The sequence below is a fragment of the Oncorhynchus mykiss genome, chromosome 7, assembly GCF_013265735.2.
Source record: "Oncorhynchus mykiss isolate Arlee chromosome 7, USDA_OmykA_1.1, whole genome shotgun sequence".
Taxonomy (NCBI): domain Eukaryota; kingdom Metazoa; phylum Chordata; class Actinopteri; order Salmoniformes; family Salmonidae; genus Oncorhynchus; species Oncorhynchus mykiss.
The window spans coordinates 62,992,296-63,012,879 of NC_048571.1; the positions used below are offsets into that span (position 1 = coordinate 62,992,296).

General features: G+C 43.0%; 2 protein-coding genes and 1 long non-coding RNA gene across 5 annotated transcripts in view; 2 read left to right on the forward strand and 1 right to left on the reverse strand.

The window, feature by feature from the left end:
- The window catches only part of si:dkey-28n18.9 (sorting nexin-6), a 24,954-nt gene extending 9,177 nt beyond the window's left edge, over positions 1-15,777 (reverse strand). The window contains exons 1-7 of one of the 3 annotated variants that reach the window (XM_036983739.1): positions 15,649-15,777; positions 14,928-15,176; positions 13,577-14,554; positions 13,112-13,216; positions 12,603-12,710; positions 12,102-12,162; positions 11,654-11,781 (exon numbers count right to left, since the gene is read on the reverse strand). In XM_036983739.1, the coding sequence (XP_036839634.1) occupies positions 11,654-11,781; positions 12,102-12,162; positions 12,603-12,710; positions 13,112-13,216; positions 13,577-13,582 (408 nt within the window). In that variant the 5' untranslated portion in view covers positions 13,583-14,554; positions 14,928-15,176; positions 15,649-15,777. Of the gene's footprint in view, positions 1-11,653; positions 11,782-12,101; positions 12,163-12,602; positions 12,711-13,111; positions 13,217-13,576; positions 14,555-14,927 lie in introns of all 3 variants that reach the window. The other 2 variants (XM_036983740.1, XM_021610047.2) reach the window with 2 other exon arrangements.
- LOC118965311 overlaps positions 1-20,263 on the forward strand; it is a 24,078-nt gene extending 3,815 nt beyond the window's left edge. The window contains exon 2 of the long non-coding RNA XR_005052630.1: positions 19,272-20,263. This is a non-coding gene — a long non-coding RNA (uncharacterized LOC118965311). The remainder of the gene's footprint in view (positions 1-19,271) is intronic.
- LOC110528188 (zinc finger CCCH domain-containing protein 10) lies at positions 15,851-19,544 on the forward strand. Its single transcript, XM_021610046.2, has 3 exons — positions 15,851-16,223; positions 16,759-18,044; positions 18,168-19,544. Exons 2-3 carry the CDS (start codon positions 16,896-16,898, stop codon positions 18,690-18,692), a joined length of 1,674 nt encoding a protein of 557 aa, XP_021465721.1. The 5' UTR covers positions 15,851-16,223; positions 16,759-16,895; the 3' UTR covers positions 18,693-19,544.
- Positions 20,264-20,584: the final 321 nt, after the last annotated feature.

Sequence of the window (20,584 nt, forward strand, 5' to 3'; positions counted from 1 at the left end):
ACACCCACACACATGCGCATGAAAGGGGCAGATTAAGGGTACGAGTAACTCACTTCATTACATTGAATCAAACTTCATTTGTCACATGCGCCGAATACAACAGGTACTGTACTGTGAAATTCTTACTTACAAGCCCTTAACCAACAGTGCAGTTCAAGAAAGACTTAAGAAAATATTTACCAAATAAACTCAAGTAAAAATTATAAAAAAGTAACACAATAAAATAACAATAACGAGGCAATATACAGGTTAGTCGAGGTAATTTGTACATGTAGGTAGGGGTGAAGTGACTATACATAGATAATAAACAGCGAGTAGCAGCAGTGTAAAAACAAATCGGTGAGGCGGGGGGGGGGTCAATATAAATAGTCCAGGTGGCAATTTGATGAATTGTTCAGCAGTCTTATGGCTTGTGGGTAGAAGCTGGCAAGGAGCCTTTTGGACCGACACTTGAGGCTCCAGTACCGCTTGCGTGAGGTAGCAGAGAGAACAATCTATGATTTGGGAGTCTTTGACAATTTTTTGGGCTTTCCTCTGACACCACCTAGTATATACAGTTGAAGTCGGAAGTTTACATACATTTACGTAGGTTGGAGTCATTAAAACTCTTTTTTCAACCACTCCACAAATTTCTTGTTAATTAACAAACTATAGTTTTGGCAAATCGGTTAAGATTTGCCATTAAACAGCTTGGAAAATTCCAGAAAATTATGTCATGGCTTTAGAAGCTTCTGATAGGCTAATTGACATAATTTAAGGTGTACCTGTGGACGTATTTCAAGGCCTACTTTCAAACTCAGTACCTCTTTGCTTGACATCATGGGAAAATCAAAAGAAATCAGCCAAGACCTCAGAAAAAGATTGTAGACCTCCACAAGTCTGGTTCATCCTTGGGAGCAATTTCCAAAAGCCTGAAGGTACCACGTTCATCTGTACAAACAATAGTATGCAAGTATAAACACCATGGGACCACGCAGCCGTCAAACCGCTCAGGAAGGAGATGCGTTCTGTCTCCTAGAGATGAAAGTACTTTGGTGCAAAAAGTGCAAATCAATCCCAGAACAACAGCAAAGGACCTTGTGAAGATGCTGGCAGAAACAGATTCAAAAGTATCTATATCCACAGTAAAATGAGTCCTATATCGACATAACCTGAAAGGCTGCTCTGCAAGGAAGAAGCCACTGCTCCAAAACCGCCATAAAAAAGTCAGACTACGGTTTGCAACTGCACATGGGGACAAAGATCGTACTTTTTGGAGAAGTGTCCTCTGGTCTGATGAAACAAAAATTTAACTGTTTGGCCATAATGACCATTGTTATGTTTGGAGGGAAAAGGAGAGGCTTGCAAGCCGAAGAACACCATCTCAACCGTGAAGCACGGGGGTGGCAGCATCATGTTGTGGGGGTACTTTGCTGCAGGAGGGGCTGGTGCACTTAACAAAGTAGATGGCACAATGAGGAAGGAAAATCATGTGGATATATTGAAGCAACATCTCAAGACATCAGTCAGGAAGTTAAAGCTTGGTCGCAAATGGGTCTTCCAAATGGACAATGACCCCAAGCATACTTCCAAAGTTGTGGCAAAATGGCTTAAGGACAACAAAGCCAAGGTATTGGGGGGGCCATCACAAAGCCCTGACCTCAACCCTATAGAAAATTTGTGGGCAGAACTGAAAAAGCGTGTGCGAGCAAGGAGGCCTACAAACCTGACTCAGTTACACCAGCTCTGTCAGGAGGAATGGTCCAAAATTCACCCAACTTATTGTGGGAAGCTTGTGGAAGGCTACTCGAAGGCTACTCGAAACGTTTGACCCAAGTTAAACAATTTAAAGGCAATGCTACCAAATACTAATTGAGTGTATGTGAACTTCTGACCCACATTCTTAAAATAAAGTGGTGACCCTAACTGACCTAAGACGTGGAATTTTTACTAGCATTAAATTTCAGGAATTGTGAAAAACTGAGTTTAAATGTATTTGGCCAAGGTGTATGTAAACTTCCAACTTCAACTGTAGGTCCTGGATGGCAGGAAGCTTGGCCACAGTGATGTACTGGGTTTTATGTACTATCCTCTGTAGCGCCTTACTCTGTAGATGCCGAGCAGTTGCCATACCAGGCAGTGATTCAACAGGTCAGGATGCTCTCGATGGTGCAGCTGTAGAACTTTGTGAGGATCTGGGGACCCATATCAAATCTTTTCAGTCTCCTGAGGGGAAAAAGGTGTTGTCGTGCCCTCTTCATGGTTGTTTTGTTGTGTTTGGACCATAATAGTTTGTTGGTGATGTGGATACCAAGGAAATTGAAACTCTCGACCCGCTCCACTACAGCCCCGTCGATGTTAATGGGGGCCTGCTCGGCCCGCCTTTTCCTGTAGTCCACGATCAGCTCCTTTGTCTTGCTCACATTGAGAGAGAGGTTGTTGTCTCTGACCTCCCTATAGGCTATGTCATCGTTGTCGGTGATCACTGTTATGTCATCAGCAAACTTAATGATGATGTTGGAGTCATATTTGGCCACGCAGTGGTGGGTGCACATGGATACTACAATGCAAAATAATGCCATTGTCAGACAATCATCTCCTACATTGACATACTTCATTTTGAGAAGAGCTGACTATAATAAGAGGAATATGACTATTTAGAGAAGAAAGAGAAAGGCCTGTTAGAGAGACCTGGAACAGGATGTGGGCTGAGAGGCAGGTGGTGCTGATGGTCCTCATACAATCCAGTCTATTTCTGATTAGCAGAGTTAACACTCACAGGGGGGAGGAGTATGTCAAATGCTGTTTCTTTTAACACTTAAAACACACTGAACAAAAAGTCTATTTTGGTTTACAGCATACTGTATCTCTCAACATCAGGACACAGTGGTCATGTGGACCTCAGTGCCTGATCAGCTCTTTCCTTCAAATCACTGCAGGTAGAGTATCTTTACACGTGTGGGGTATTTAATGTAATGGAGACAAACAACTTACAAAATAAATCAGATAAGGTGTACGCAAAAAACAATATACACCACGTACACTATACTGTATGTGCTGTTGAAAGGTACAAAGGAGAATATATTGCAGATGAAAACAGTACATCTGTAGAATCACAAGCACAAGATGCGTTACTTGTTGCGTTTATCTGCTGTATTTATCAAGACATTCATTTAATTGTCAGTTTGTGTAACAAACAGTGCCCTTGCTTAGCTGTTAAACGTAAGAGCTTAACATTTCATTTGATCATCAGTGCAACTGCAAAGGATTCTGTTATGAGGCACTAGTTGCATATTTGATTGCCTACAGACACAGTACATGCAGAATCCTGAATTTGAAACGTAATCTAAAGATTTTTACACTGTGCATTTGCAAGCTGTACTCTGTCAGGAACTAACAACCCACAGCAGGAGATCACTGCCTACACAGGCCAGTCTGTGCTCCTGTAGTGGGCAGTAATATTTGACATACAGTGTATATGATAAGACTAAGTAATTAGCCTATTCAAATGTTTATCTGAGACCATAAAGATAATTAGCAATATGCAAGAGACTACAGTTGAACCATGTGCAATCACATCTTCTGCATTTAGCTGACTAAGATCAACGAATGGTCATGAGAAGTGAATATCAAAGCAAGTATTATTTAATAACTTTGCAAAATGAATGGGTTCACATACAAGACATAAAGCTTAAGTTATGAGGCAACACTGACATTAACAAAGGATTATTCTCAGCATATAGATTGTAAAGTTAATTTACAGGCAAAGCATGGACAAAGAGAAGCTTAGTAGGCCAGAGTCCTAGAAGCCTAGGATACTGGATACAGGATAAGAGAGAAAACAAAGGCATTTCATTCCATTTATAACATCTGAAGGTGTAACCTTTCAACCAAAGACCAACCACCATTGACCAATCAATCAAACAATACCAAGTTTACAGTGTAACCTGACCACCAAGGCCCAATCTCCACAGGGTGTCACAGCATTTAGAGGCTAGTGTGGGGGATGAGACCAATGTAAATATGACAGAATTCCTGATAGGACCATAAACATTTTTGAGAGTAATTAGAGTTCAGTTATATATATATATATATAGCATCAGAGTTATCCTCAGTGAACAAGTTTCAGATGGAATAATACTATAGTATCCATGTATGCAAAGTGTTATGTTTGGGGCAAAACCAACACATCAGAGTACCACTCTTCATATTTTGAAGCATGATGGTGGCTGCATCATGTTATGGGTGTGCATGCTATCGGCAAGTACTAAGGAGTTTTTTGGGGGGATAAAAATAAACACAGTAGAGCTAAGCACAGGCAAAATCCTAGGAAACCCTAGTTCAGTCTGCTTTCCAACAGACACTGGGAGACAAATTCACCTTTCAGCAGGAAAATAACCTCAAACACAAGGCCAAATATACACTGGAGTTGCTTACCAAGACAACGTTGAGTTGCCTAGTTACAGTTTTGATTTACATTTTCTTGAAACTCTATGGCAAGACTTGAAAATGGTTGTCTAATGTTAATCAACAACCAACTTGACAGAACTTGACAAATTTTAAAAGAATAATGTGCAAATATTGTACAATTTGGATCTTAGAGACTTACCCAGAAAGACTCACAGCTGTAATTGCTGGCAAAGTTGATTATATCATGTATTGACTCAGGGGTGTGAATACTTATGTACATAAGATATTTCTGTATTTCTTTTCAATAAATGTACCAAAATGTCTAAAAACATATTTTGTGTAGATGGGTGAGAAAAAAAAATAGATCTATTTTGAATTCAGGCTGTAACACAACAAAATATGGAATAAGTGAAGGGGTGGCAGGTAGCCAAGTGGTTAGAGCTTTGGGCCAGTAACCGAAAGGTTGCTAGATTGAATCCCCGAGCTGACAAGGTAAAAATCTGCCGTTCTGCCCCTGAACAAGGCAGTTAACCCACTGTTCCTAGGCCGTCATTGTAAATAAGAATTTGTTCTTAACTGACTTGCCTAGTTAAAAAAAAAAAAACATTCTGAAGGCATTATATATAGTCACTGAGTGTACAAAACACTAGGAACACCTGCTCTTTCCGTGACCAGGTAAATCCAGGTGAAAGCTATGATCCCTTATTGAGGTAACCTGTTAAATTCACTTCAATAAGAGTAGATGAATGGGAGGAGCCAGGGTAAAGAAGGATTTTTAAGCCTTGAGACTTGGGCTGTATTCCAAACACTTAACAGACACACCCTCTCCCCTCAAATTAAAGTGGACATCATCAGAAGTGCAGGGCGAGGGAGGAATGATTTTTAAATGGACCGCCCTTGCCCAGAAATCCGTCGCTCTTTCATCCCGCAATGATTGTTTTCAGCCACTGGTAGCTTGTGGGTGTTTTATATGTGCTACAGTCAATTATGATTGCATGTCTACTTACATTAAATATATAATTATTAATATACGCCTACTGTATGACAGCTAGCAAATTAATTAGCTAACTAGCGTTAGCCTGCTTAGCTGGAACTTCTGAAGAAGGAAAATGTTTTATTTCTACAATTTCCAAAAGCTAACCAAACAAAAATGTCATTACTTTAACGAGACGTGTTTGTGCCGCCATGTGCATTAGTAGCACCATTTCTAACTTATTTACATGATTTTTTACTTACATACATGATTTTTTTTACTTAACTTCTCCATTTTGACGTTGAGGTTTTATGTTTTGGCAAACTTTCCTTAGCGGATGTACAATCATTGAGAATTGAATTATGGGGCGTTTCAGGCCCCGAAGTGAACAGTAATTGTACACTCATAAGGTCAACCAAAAACGAGAGCTGAGGCTTACGCTGCTAATTTATCTTCCAGCTTCACATGGTCTAAAGTCAGAGATAGACAGAACTCAGACTATCAACCCAGAAAAAACAGGGTAAAGATGTTTAATACTCCTCTCCAACCTCACCAATGGGATCAGGAAGATTACATGTGTAGAATCAGTGACACTCAATTTCGAAACATCCGACTCATTGTTAAAGGTAAGCCATTGATGATCATAATCTCATAAATTTTGGCAAATCAACACATACATGATGTTATCACAAAAGTCTCTATACATCAGTGGTCACCAACCTATTCTGATTCAAGGTCACTTTCGCAGTCAAAAAGAAAGGCAAGATCTACCGCTCAGATTTGTTTTTTAACATGACTTTTAAAAAAGGATGTTAACCTAATAAAAACAGTTCTGTATGAATGAGGTTTGTGCAGTAGGTCTAATACATTATCACAGCATATTGTCTATATGCCTGGCCTGCCAATGTTGTTCTTCTCAGACCATATTACTCTGAACAAAAATATAAAACCCAACAATTTCAAAGACTTTTGTGGCAGTTCATAAGGAAATCAGGCAATTTATATAAATTCATTAGTATCTAATCTATGGATTTTACATGACTGGGAATACAGATGCATCTGTTGGTCACAGATGCCTTAAAAAAAGGGCGTGGGTCAGAAAAACAGTCAGTATCTGGTATGACCACCATTTGCCTCATCCAGCGAGATATCTCTTTCGCACAGAGATGATCCCGCTGTTGATTGTGGCCTGTGGAATGTTGTTCCACTCCTCTTCAGTGGCTGTGTGAAGTTGCTGGATATTGGCGGGAACTGGAACACGCTGTCGTACACGTCGATCCAGTGAATATGAACTGGGACATTTTAAGCTTCCAAGAATTGTGTACAGATTCTTGCAACATGGGGCTGTGCATTATCATTCTGAAACATGAGGTGATGGCGGTGGATGAATGCCACGACAATGGGCCTCAGGATCTCGTTACGGTATCTCTGTGCATTCAAGTTGCCATCGTTGTTTGTAGCTTATGCCTGCATCGCCACAAAGGGGCACTCTGTTGGGGGCGGCAGGGTAGCCTAGTGATTAGAGTGTTGGACTAGTAACCGGAAGGTTGCAAGTTCAAACCCCCGAGCTGACAAGGTACAAATCTGTCGTTCTGCCCCTGAACAGTAAGTTAACCCACTCTTCCTAGGCTGTCATTGAAAATAAGAATTTGTTCTGAACTGACTTGCCTGGTTAAAAAAGGTTAAATAAAAAAATTAAAAATTAAATCTGTTCACAACGTTGACATCAATCAGCAAACCGCTCACCAATATGATGCCATACGCGCTGGCTGCCTGGTACAGTTGACACCAACACTTCACAGTTGGATGTACTGCCAAATTCTCTAAAACAACCTGTCATGCCTTTTAATCAACTCTTGATATGGTGGGTGGAGGGATTATCTTGGCAAAGGAGAAATGCTCACTAACAGGGATGTAAACAAGTTTGTGAACAACATTTTAGAGAAATAACCATGACGTCAGCGTCAAAGTCAGATCTCTAGAAAGAGTTTCTGACTTGGAATTCAGAGATGGATAACTGTTAAACTATTTTTCCCAGACGGATCTCCCTTTTTTACATAGTTACCAGTTGTCTTCAACGCATTGAAGTCTAAGATTTCTGAGTTGTTTTGAACACTGCATTGGTCTCAGAGGAGGGAAAGAAAGAGAAGCAGAGGAGTCCACCTCTCACAGTCTTTGCTCTCTCCTTTTCCTCCTGTGAGACTGACCAGAGAGAGGGGACAGACAGTCTTCCACCTGATGGTGAAACTCGAGTCGCACCGTATCTGCCTCATGCACAAACTCATGTTGGTCCTATGACCAGGGAAAGTGAAATACTCCTCCATATTAAAATAGACATGATGAGCTGCTGATAATAATAAAAACACAGAGCTATCGATACACTTGGCTACTCATTCATTGCAGCTGCATTGAGAGTGGAAGTAGGGAGAAGCGTGCTGATCAGGGCTCTGTGCAGGCCAGTCAAGTCTTCCACACCAATCTCGATAAACTATTTATTTATGGGCCTCGCATTGTGCACGGAGGCATTGTCATGTCATGTTGAAACAGAAACATTACCTGTCAGCAATGGGTGTGGCTGAAATAGACATTATTACTATTTTTGGCTCATTGCCATGTTAAACTATTTCAAAACTATTTTAACTAACTACATTAATGATTAGGAACAGCCCACTACCACCAATCCCTCAACAGATCAACCCAAAGGACACGCCACTACAAATGTCGTAACAACTTCACCTCAAGGTTAGTACAAACTGAAATTATACTATATGAGCTAGATATTCTAGAAAAACCTTACATATTCATACTGTATATCTGTCAAAAGTTACATTTTCACTGCTCTGTCTGACAATCTCAAATGATGTTTCAACCATCAAATTACATCTCTAACAAATCACATAACCAAGCCTGCTCTCTTAGTCTCTACTGCATAAGTGTAAGTAATCCTTTGCTGTAGCACTCATGCAACTTCCCCTGCCATCTCAGCTACACTGACAGAACATGTTCATGTCCGGGAAGGAACTCAGGGGGACTTCAGGAGAAGCTTAACCTTCATCCCCTGACCCCAATACAATCCTCTACATCTGTTCTACCAGTCATACTGACCATCGCTGGAGTGGCTCTGTACATATACAAGAGGAACAAAGGTACTTATTTCACACACAGTTAAAACTGCCAGATGAAAAATATTGTTGTCATTGTTATGAGTTCAGATAGTGAATCCCTTGACCCCTATGGAAGAAAAACACAGAGAAGAAAAATAGTGGGAGCCAAACAAGAGGAAAGCAAAAAGATGAGGTAAAATAATGCACGTCACATTACACTGAGAATGTTACTGAATTAAATTGCTTCAGTTCCAGTGGAAAAATCAAGCCTTGAAGTAGTATTATATACTATGTAGTAATCAAAGAGTTATTTGTTTAATTAATGATGGAGGTGTGCAAGTCTCATTGTATCTCTTCCCTAGGATGATCCCTCTGCATTGTACTCCACAATTTGACAGAAACACTGCTGTTGACGAAAATATGTTAGTGTAAGAGAATGTGTGTGTGTGCTAGTATAAACTTTAAATAGGCCTCGTGGGAATTAAAATAGTTGTGCCTTCTAGATTTTAGCAGCAGCGCACACAGTTTCTCTGAATATATATTGTGCTTGTAATTGTCCCTCTTTATCGGAGAATCCCTCAGTGACATACTCCACCATCGACCACATGAAAGGAAAGCGGAAAGCAGCAGTAAGTCTAGAGAAGTGGAGAAACAGAGTACGCCAGCATCAAGATAGGCAGATGCTCCTACAGCCACTATACAGTAGGCCTACAACTGGCCAGCCTTATACTGCAGAGAGATCTCATATTGTGTCCAGTATAATGTGGTTTTATCTGACACACTTGACTGTAAATATGTTTCACTCTCCACCTCAGTAAGACAAGTTTTGTGCTGAGCTGTTCACAGGAGATCAGATGTTAATCAACCAAACACTCTAGAGAAGAGATGTGTAAGATTAGTGAAGTAACAAGAAGACATGTTTGTCTTTGTGTGGCAGAGACACACAAAGTGCCGTATATGGCTGTAAGTTGACCTAGTTCCTTTTTTATATCGCTGTTGTGCAATTATTTTTTGATCTGTAAACTTCTTTGAAATAAAAAAGGAGAACTTCAGACATTTTTTTCAGCCAGTATCTTTCTGACAAATATCTGGTGCACCCTGAGCAATTCTTCTTTCTCCACATTGACAACATAAAAACAGATTTAAAAAATGTTTATAAGAGTGTGTCACAGACAACAATCTCTGTGAATACAACCTTTTGTCAATACCAATTAACTACTTTCTCTTTGGTGTAATGGAGAAATCACACATTGTGAAAATCAGTCTAACAATGGGATCGACTGAAGCTACTTTTTAGTGCAGTGCGTGAAATGTTTCTGAGGTCTGTTCTCTTGCCCTTGTTTAGATACAGACAACATTGTCATTTGTCAAAGTCAGATCCTACAATGGTCTACTTCAGCACACTCCTATAGACCCAAATCAGACGGCCATCTATCTACAGCTTCTTAATAAATTGTAATGAAACAGGAAGGGAGTGCGGCTCGAACCTTCAGCTTTCTGGCCCGTAGCCCTGTGGAAATCAACTGTGCCACAGAAGCATGCTCGAGTCGATATCCACGCTTATAAAGCAAGGTCACTACAACATCTTGGCTGAGTAAGATCATGTGTTTTTGACACGTCCTTATGTTTCTACAACTTGATTGGAGTCGATCTGTGGTAAATTCAATTGATTGGACATGATTTGGAAAGGCACACAACTGTCTATATAAGATCCAACAGTTGCCAGTGCATGTCAAAGCAAAAACCAAGCCATGAGGTCGAAGGAATTGTCTGTAGCGCTCCAAGACACGATTGTGTCGAGGCAAGGGGAAGGATACCAAAAGATGTCTGCAGCATTGAAGGTCCCCAAGAAAACAGTGGCCTCCATCATTCTTAGATGGAAGAAGTTTGGAACCACCATGACTTCCTAGAGCTGGCTGTCCGGCCAAACTGAGTAATTGGGGGAGAAGGTCCTTGGTCAGAGAGGTGACTAAGAGCACAATGGTCACTCTGACAGAGCTTAGAATTCCTCTGTGGAGATGGGAGAACCTTCCAGAAGGACAACCATCTCTGCAGCACTCCACCAATCATGCCTTTATTGTTGAGTGGCCATACAGACGCCACTCTTCAGTAAAAGGCACATGATAGCCCGCTTGGAGTTTTCCAAATGGCACCTAAAGGAATCTCAGACCATGAGAAACAAGATATTCTGGTCAGATGAAACCAAAATTGAAACCTGGCACCATCCCTAAGGTGAAGCATGGTGGTGGCAGCATCATGTTGTGGGGATGTTTTTCAGTGACAAGACTGGGAGACTAGTCAGGACCAAGGGATATATCAACGGAATAAAGTACAGAGTGATCCTTGATGAAAATCTGCTCCAGAGTGCTCAGGACCTCGACTGGGGTGAAGGTTCCCCTTCCAACAGGACAACGACCCTAAGCACACAGCCAAAACAACGCAGGGGTGGCTTCGGGACAAGTCTCTGAATGTCCTTGAGTGGCCCAGCCAGAGCCCGGACCTGAACCTGATTGAACATCTCTGGAGAGACCTGAAAATAGCTGTGCAGTGACACTCCCCATCCAACCTGACAAAGCTTGAGAGGATCTGCAGAGAAAAGTGGAAGAAACTTCCCACATACAGGTGTGCCAAGCTTGTAGTGTCATACCCAAGAAGACTCGAGGCTGTAATCGCTGCCAAAGGTGCTTCAAAGTACTGAGTAAAGGGTCTGAATACTTATGGACATGGGATATCAGTTTTTTCATTTTAAATAAATGTGCAAACATTTCTAAAAACCTGTTTTTGCTTTGTCATTATGGAGTAGTGTGTGTAGATTGATGAGGGGAAAAAAAATATTTAATCCATTTTAGAATAAGGCTGTCTGAATACTTTCCAAATTCACTGTATGTAGCCAATGGGCAAGGGCCCTATGCTGATAAACTTTGAATAAACTGTTTGCCAGTCTCTTAAACAATGTGTGGAAACTCAATTATCCCTAGTTACTAAATGCATCATGTTACAAAGTACAAGACAAACAACTGGAGCTGGCCAATTGGAAGCCAAACAGGTCATTCATTATTGGTAAAGACACAGGTCAAACACATGGAGATGATTGGACTCAAACTGAACAGGAGAGGATAGGACATTGAGAAAATGGTAGGATTAAACAGCTGGAGAATGAGAAGAGGGTTTTGTGGTAGTAACACACCTCTGAGCTAGTGAGGAAGTTCTCCAGGCATTTGTTCTTGCTGAGTGTGGTGTGTGCTGCCACCTGCTGGAGATAGGTCTCCAGTGCCATGCAGTACATACGCCAGTCCTCCCCCATGGCCAAGAAACCTACACAAGACCAGTGAGACAGCCAAATCTTTCACTTCAAACCAATATAAAAACATTGGTATGGCCACTCATACAATATCAGACTAGAAACTGACCAATACATAACAACGCTGTAGAGTTTCATTGGATGTAAGTTATGTATATTTTTTTAAAAAAAGTTTCACATATTAATGATACAACATAATTATTTGTAACAAATGATCAAAATAACTTAATATCTGTTAATAAAACACATTGTTAGCAAGCATTGATAAATATCTGTGTGATGTCAGGTACATTGGGTCAGGGCTGTAAGCGATATATTTGTTGACAATACATACCAAGTTGTTTCAGAACTTTGGCTGGTGCATTCAACTGAGGCTTGGCTGGTAGAGGAGGAAACTAGAGAGAGAAGTCACAGTGGTATTTTTTTATGAGGCTTGAATTCCCAATGCAATGGTGTATAGCCTACATTGAGCTACATTTTGAAATGGTTTGAGCCCTGAATTGGCTGACAGCCGTGGTATATCAGAGAATGCAGAGTGTGCAAAGCTGTCATCAAGGCAAAGGGTGGCTACTTTGAAAAATCTAAAATATATTTTGATTAACACTGTTTAGGTTACTACATGATTCCATATGTGTTATTTCATAGCTGACGTCTTCACTATTATTCTACAATGTAGAAAATAAAAAATGAAGAAAAAACATTGAATGAATAGGTGTGTCCAAACTTTAGACTGGTACTGTATATTCACTGTTGAAGCTTATAGGTTTGCTAGTTAGGGTCAGTGTCAGGATTCGATCATGTGTTAGGTGTAGGTAGGAAGAGGTGGGATACTAACAATGACACCCAGTATCCCAGGCACCACCTCCTGAGAGAACAGACACTGCTGCAACCACTGAAAGTCCTCATGAGTCCTAGCCACATGGTATTCCCCACTGCCTGACAACTGGGGGGGGGGGGGGGGGGGGGCAGACAGGCAGGCAGAGATACAGAGATACAGAGAGAACATGTCACAACAGTCAAACAGGAAACAAGTGCATTTGGTACAGTATTCATGCACGCCATTGAAAACCTCCTGATGCTATAGTACATGTGGACACAATAACAGGCACTGAGAAAAAAATACTAACTTTATAGTCACTGTATCCAACAAAGGAAATAAGAAACTGACCAATGTATAGTATATACCATAATTGTGCACTATACTATTACTGAATGACTTCAGTTAATGGCTATCTTCAAGGCTTTAAGGTCCCACTGAGTAGGGTTCTGACAATCAGTCATTCTCCAAAATAGTGGCAACATTACGCTGCAAGACCATTTAATTTATCTCTGAACACTACTTACCTTCTGGGATATGACTATGAAGGTCAGTGCATCCCCGTCTCTCACGGCCTCAGTGACCCGGATAGTTTGGGCACTCACACTAAGTGACCCCTCTCTAGCCTCCTCCTGAAATCAACAACAATCATTTCTGTCAGACTCCAAACAACACCAGAAAGCATTCATCATGAGACATGGTTATTGCTACAACTATTGAATGTCATTTAACTTAAAGTAGCTTATCATCCTGTACATGCGCTGATAAATGTCCATTATTACCACACCCTCACAAAAGTACACTTTCAGGTTTACAAAAACATCAGCATTCCAATAGTTGCAGTATGATTAATTTTAGCGTTTTAAATTATCTTCACAGCTAAAACGTAAAATGCATAAGGTGTGTCTCTGGCAGACAGCCTATCACATGATGACCAGGAACCGTAGATAAACTGTCTAATCAGACTACAACATACTACACATCAGACTTACCATCATTTTCTAACTACTGTATGTGCAGTCACTCCCCCAAGTCTTTAGTGTGGTAAAACTGTAAATTTGATACAAATATAAAAGCACAGATCCTTTGTCTCCTAACGGCAGCGGTGCACAAACAGAGACACACTAACTACTGAAGAGGCACAGGATTTCCTTTAGGTCAAAGTGCAGGAGTGAGAGGGGGAGAAAAACAGCCAAACCAAAGAAAGTGCTGGTGCAGGGAAAAACAGAGAGGGGAGTAACAATGTGTTACTGAGTAACTCATATGTCTGGACCACGGCCACACCCGTACAGGAAAGATAGGAGAACTGACCATAGAGTTCCCCTCAGTCAACACTACAGACTGGTAAACTACTGGAACTTATTTTGGACTATAAAAGTAGCACAGCTCATTCAATAGTATATAACGTTTCCAATGTCCACTTTATACTATGGAACACAGGTGCTATGTGCTGTTATGTGACAGAATCAACACCAGACATAATCAATGTAAGGGCACTGTAACTTTATTGCACATTCAACCCATCTGACTGCAAACATTATATGAGCCCATGAAAACATAGATAGATCATGCCCCCTCACACACTTCCTCAACACTGCTGTCTGTATGTGTTTTCTTCCAGCAGAACTGCTGTCCCTCTTGCTCCCCAAACCCCTCCTCATGGTCCCCCAGCCCCATCTGGCTAGAGGGATCCCCCGAGAGGTCAAAGAAGCTGCTACCCAGGAAGGCCTGATACTCATCCTCTCCCCCCAACTGGAAGCTCCAGGAGTCCCCCACATCCTCCAGAAAGGGGTCCTCGTCCATATTCAGGCCCTGGAACAGCTCCTCCAGGTTAAAGTAGAAGGAGCCCTGGCCCCCTCCATCCCCGGCCCAGTCCTCTTTACCCCCATCCTCCCCCTCAGTCTGGAAGGCCTCATGACCCATCTGGTCATACCGCATCCGTTTCTCCTCGTTTGAGAGCACCTCGTATGCTTGAAGTGGAGAGAGGAGCACTCTGTTACCATAGCACTGGCAGCTCTGAAGTCTCTCAGTCCATTCACTCACACAATTACCCAGAACACATTGCTACATTACCTAAGCTTAAAACAGGTAGCCTATTCTGAAAGGTTAATGTGGTGTTTTAGTGGTCTGAGTGCAGTGCAGTGCAGTATGAGACAAAACAACCTGCCTCTGTCTGCAGGTATTGGTTGCAACACACTCTTTGCAAAGAATGTCAGCTTTATCTTAAAATGATCAAGATATATTAGCACATACAAAGACGTATTTTATTACATACAGTACGATATATATTCAGCTCTTACTGATCAAAGAGAGAAAAATAAAGTTGTGAGCCTAGGACCTTACCTTCAGCTATCTCCCTGAAAATCTTCTCTGCATTGGGACTTTTGTTCCTGTCTGGATGGTATGTCATGGCCAGTTTATGGAAGGTCTTCTTGACCTGCCTGTCAGTGGCAGACTGTGGAACACCCAGCACCTCATAGTAGTCTCTAGTAGTAGCCTCAGAGTCACAGGGCCATAGGAACACAACACACCACAACGAGCCCAGTAGCAGCATCCCAGAGGAAAGATGTCGCATTGCCTATACTGTACCTGCTGCAGTGAAGACATGAAGTCTAAGCAAAACGATGTTTTTCAATGTAACACACACAGTTAGTTATTCTTCACTGTAACTCTAGTAGGAGTGGTGTCCCGCTCGTAACCACACAAAAGCTAAGTTAAACGTACAAGCTTCATGTCAGCATACCAACAGTGTACATAGGCATATGATGTCTTCAGGCAACACACACACAGTTGTACACAGTTGCATAACGCTGTATTGGGGTATAAATTGTATACACACAAATGTTGGTGTCAAACTAGGCTAATCATCAAAATGTGGATTCTCTGCTTGCACTAGTTACATGGCTTGCTAATGCTTGCATTAGTAGCTAGTAAGCTAATAGCATGCCAGGTCTAGTAAATAAGCAGCAGCCACGGTCGTGTTCAAATTCGTCTCCCTCCTCGGAATATTTAGAAGATTATTTTTGACAAACTACATACACACCAAAGTTCAGCTGGTACCTACTAAAAGGTTAGTGCAGCTACCAATTAGGCCTTGTAGGCTATAAAGAACCACCGCCAGCATCTTGTTCATGTTTTACAGCTGCACTGTAAATATCCCCGCCCACAATTTATCCAGGCAGGTACAGGGTCACGGTCGTGTCTGAATCCCCCACCAGAGGGCACTCTGTTGTCATCATCAGCGCAGACGCAGTATCTCTAGTGTTGGTTTTGTCAAATATTTTTTTACAACCATAATCTCATTGTTCTATTTGTTGTCCTCCAATACATCCAGTAAATGGCACAAAAATCTGCCAGACGGTTTGTGAGAACATTTTGGATCAATAGAGGTAGAAATTGTTCTAACCCCCCTTCTCTGGGGGTTGTGCTTTGAGTCTTTGGAGGACCGACCCCGAGTGTTCAATAACACAGCAGGGATAATAGTCAGCAAAGAGAATGTGTTGAGAAAAGCCAGAGGAATTAAGTCACAAATTATACGTTAGCCGTCTCACATTCGTAACAGAAATCCCACCAGCTGACATGGAAAGTAGATAATACATCGTTTCTTCTGCGTAAAATACTTCTCTAGGCAGCATTTTGGTAAGTTATTGATGGTCAATCATAGGTAACGTTAGCTAGCTAGCTTGTTAGCAAACTAACGATAGCTAGCTCTATAATCAGACACCTTCAACATACTAGTGGAATCCCTGTAGTTTGCTTGCACAATTGTACCATGATGTGACTTTGCAGCTTGTAACTAGATAACCACGGCGGGTGTTATAATATTGTGGCTATCTAGCTAGCTGAATAGCCATAACTAGCTCTCATTCGGCTTGCTAACGTTAAGTCGCTAAATAGCTAACATGTTGTTTAGCTAACCAGCTAACTAGCTCCCAAACAGCCAGAAACTGCTAGCTACAGACAAGACATGTTTAATGGTCCTGTCCCGGTCTTTGGTCTATATAATTAAACGTTCTACTCACTTCTGTTTGTCCAATCAATGATTTCAGAACAAGAATTTGTTCTGGCTGATGCCATTGCCTATGTATACATTGATTTAGCTAACTAGCTTGATAACTGTCAGTAAGAGTGTATTTAACTTGATAACACAACCAACTTGACATGTATATTTCAGATGCCTGTGTAGAGGATTGCATTGGTCCGAAGAGCATTGTACTTACACTCATTATCAGGGAACAGAAAAGGCTGTTGGAATAAGTCACTTGCCCACACACATGAGTGCTGTGTTCCCCTTGCGCTGGGCTGAGCGCCATGCCTGACCGGGACAGCGCCTACCTCTCAGGCGGTTGCAGCAGTGGTGGGTTGGGTACTAGTGTGGGCGAGGAAGGTGGGCCACCGTCTGGTTTAGGAGGGGGCACAGGAGAGGGCCGAGGGGGATCAGTGGGAGGTGGAGGCAGTGGCTCTGGTTCTGGGGGCATGGGTGGAGTAGGGGCCCTGGGAAATGGGAACAACTGTGGGGGAGGTGGAGCAGGGGGCCCGGGGTCAGGACCGGCCCCGGATGGGGTTTGCAGGGACTTTCTGAGGAACGTGTGTAAGAGGGGTAAACGCTGCCGCTTCAAACACCCAGATTTCAATGAGGTGCCGGACCTTGGGGTGCAGAAGAATGAGTTTGTCTTCTGCCACGACCACCAGAACAAGGAGTGCGTCCGCTCCAACTGCCGCTTCGTCCACGGCTCCAAGGAGGATGAGGACTACTATAAGAAGTCAGGGGAGTTGCCCCTCAGGCTGAGGGGGAAAGTGGCTGCAGGACTGGGCCTGTCCCCGATGGACCTCCCACACAGTCGAGGGGAGGTCCCCATCTGCAGGGACTTCCTAAAGGGAGAATGCCAGCGGGGCAACAAGTGCAAGTTCCGCCACGTCAAGAAGGACTATGAGTATGAGCAAGCCAGGGTGGGTGCCGGGGTCGTGATGGGCCCGGGGGCCAGTGGGATGGTGAACACAGGCGGCGGGGTAGGAGGTGTTGGGGTGGGTGCTTGTGGGGGCATGGCCGGACTGGTTGGGGGTGGAGGTGGGGGTAACATGATGGGGATGGGCTGTCCCAGCCTGGGAGGCTGCAGAGACCCAGGTATATCAGGGGTAGGGGGAGTAGGGGTAGGTGGGATGGGGGGTTGCCTCTCCATGGCCTCAGGACAGCGTCGTTTTGACAGGGGACCTTGCTCGGTGTACGACTCCCTGTTTGAGAGTGGTCTGTATGAGACAGGGCCCCTGGAGTCCCCTTTGGACCACACAATGCTGCAGTTGAAGAGACGCAGGCTGGAGGGGCTCCGGCTGGACGGGAACGGAGGGGGGCACTATGAGCTGGGGATGCAGGCGGCCCTCCCGCCTCGGCCCCTGGAGTACAGATTTCTGGAGGAGGAGAACGCCCTGCTGAGGAGGAGAGTGGAGGAATTGAAGAAACAGGTCAGTGTAGGAGACAGGAGATGATCAACAACCCTCCACACATAAATCAACAACCACACATAATACAATGAATCTATTAACCTTTTTAAGATCACTCCTCAAACACCTTAATCTCTTCTTCAGGTGTCTAACCTCATGGCCACTAACGAGGTACTGCTGGAACAGAATGCCCAGTTCCGGAGCCAGACCAAGGTGTCGGTGATGACCCTGTCCTCCACCCCAGCCCCCTCTGAGCAGACCTTGGCTCCCCCTGTAGGTGCGGTCAGCTCCTACAACCACAGCATCGCCCAGACCCATACCACCCTGAGCAGCGCCGGGCTGCAGCCTCGTACCGTCACCCTCACCCAACAGGACCTAGTGGCCCCCACTGGTGCCCCTACAGTACCCCCATCCAACACCGCCCCACCCAGTGCTCCCCCGCCCCACCTCAACCCCGAGATCACCCCGCTCTCGGCCGCCCTGGCTCAGACCATCGTCCAGGGCATGGTGCCTCCTGTTTCCATGGCACCTGTGACTGTTTCTGTGGCACCGGTGGCTGTATCCATGGCGCAGCCTCTACCTTGCATCACTATAAGCCACGCCACCACCCCAATGGTGTCCTACCCTATTGCCAGCCAGAGCATGAGGATCACCACCATACCTCACTGATGCACTCTTTGGCAAACTCTGTAGAACTCTCCCATGGAACTAGAGATGGGGATGGTATGCAGAATGCATCTTTCAAGTTTCAATTGACCCACAGCAGCTGACTGACTCGAGGGGCAAAGTTGTGGGGGAACTCTAATGCCCACACGCCATAGGCAAAGAAAAGGCTAACTTTGATAGGATGACTCCGCCACACACACCCTGCTCTGTGGCAGCGTTACAAAGTCAGGTGGTCCTCTGAGGTGACCTCCGACCTTGTTAAAGGTTGGTGGCCAAACAGCCTTCTTCAAACACAGGCAGCAAAAATAACGACAAACTGAAGATATGTCAGTCATGGCGATATTCAGTTTTTTCACACATTTGACTGATGTCTTGATTACCAGGGGATTGTGACATTTCAGTTAGCTTCTGTTATTTTTGTTTGTGGATTTTTAATGTGTAATGTTGAAGTTGTGCATTGCACACATTTAATGAGAATAACAACCACAAGAAAATGGATCTCCTGTTTTATTGCTAATTAATTAAGTTATCCCGAGTAATGTTATAGTGTGAGGATATGGTTATTGACTGACACACCATCAGATACATTTTTCAGTGCTTGATGCATTGGTATCTTTACCCTAGATTTAATGCTCAAGCCTAAACTCAGCTGAGAGCCTACACAAAAACAAACGCAAGTCAATCATGAAGGGAATAGGTAAGCTTGGAAAAGAAACACCTTTAATAAACATGTTATGGATCATTTCCAAATGTACTTGTCAACATTTTATGCAGTCAGATGAATGTGTGAACCGATGGCCTCGGTAGATACTTAAAATACTAACATACTGTAAAATAAAATATATACTCCCCAAATGTTTGCCCTCAGAACAGCCTCAATTCATTGTGGCATGGACTACATTGTGTCAAGCATTCCACAGGGATGTTGGCCCATGTTGACTCCAATGCTTCCCACAGTTGTGTCAAGTTGGCTTTGGGTGGTAGACCATTCTTGATACACATGGGTTTCTGTTGAGTGTGAAAAACCTCAGCAGTGTTGCAGTTCTTGACACAAACCGGTGTGCCTGGTACTTACTGAAAGGCACTTACATATTTTCTTTCCCATTCACCCTCTGAATGGCACACAAACGCAATCAATGTATCAAGGATTAAAAATCCTGTCTCCTCCCCTTCATCTACACTGATTTAATAAGTGACATCAATAAGGGATCATAGCTTTCACCTGGGCAGTCTGTCGCGGAAAGAGCAGGCATTCTTAATGTTTTGTACACAGTGTATATTTATCACTTGGGGGGAAAAAAGTATTTTGTAAACATCAAAGAAAATCCACCACTACACTTATGGCATTAACTATCTTGGTTAGGAACAACACCATGATAAACCATCTTTGGTAACACCCTTTGTAAACCAAACACAAGATAGGCTGGTGTTGACAATCCATCTTCAGGTATGAACATTCACGTGGCTATTGTAAACAATTTAAGAGCTCTTGATTCTGCATCAGTACCGGATACTTTGTCATTGCCAGCCTATATTGCTCTCACAGGCTTTAGCGGAGATTGGAAAAGAACGCGCACTCTGCAAATTTTAAATAAACAAGCGCATGGACTTTAGTGTGTGAACTTATTTTCTGTCCTGTTTTGCCAATTGGATGTGGGTAATTTTGCCATTTCAAAGGAGGGTGCATCTCAGAAATATAATATATTGGCCTAGGCCTATGTTCTTTGGGGGATCCTTGAGTTAATTTCCCCCCGCAGTTGTGCTTGTCAGTCTCCCGAACCAAAAGAACATGACTGGGTGCGGATTTTCTTTTAATAGACATTTGTACAGATTAAAACAATTCCTAATAATGCTTTTCTCAGCACTTCAGTACACTGCAACAGTTCACTTAATTA

What these genes read in the sequence shown, in the direction of transcription:
- LOC110528188 (XM_021610046.2), top strand. Translation starts at nt 16,896, where the DNA reads ATGCCTGACCGGGACAGCGCCTACCTCTCAGGCGGTTGCAGCAGTGGT. An exon ending in TGGAGGAATTGAAGAAACAG is followed by an intron (nt 18,045 to 18,167) that starts GTCAGTGTAGGA and finishes TCTCTTCTTCAG; the next exon opens with GTGTCTAACCTCATGGCCAC.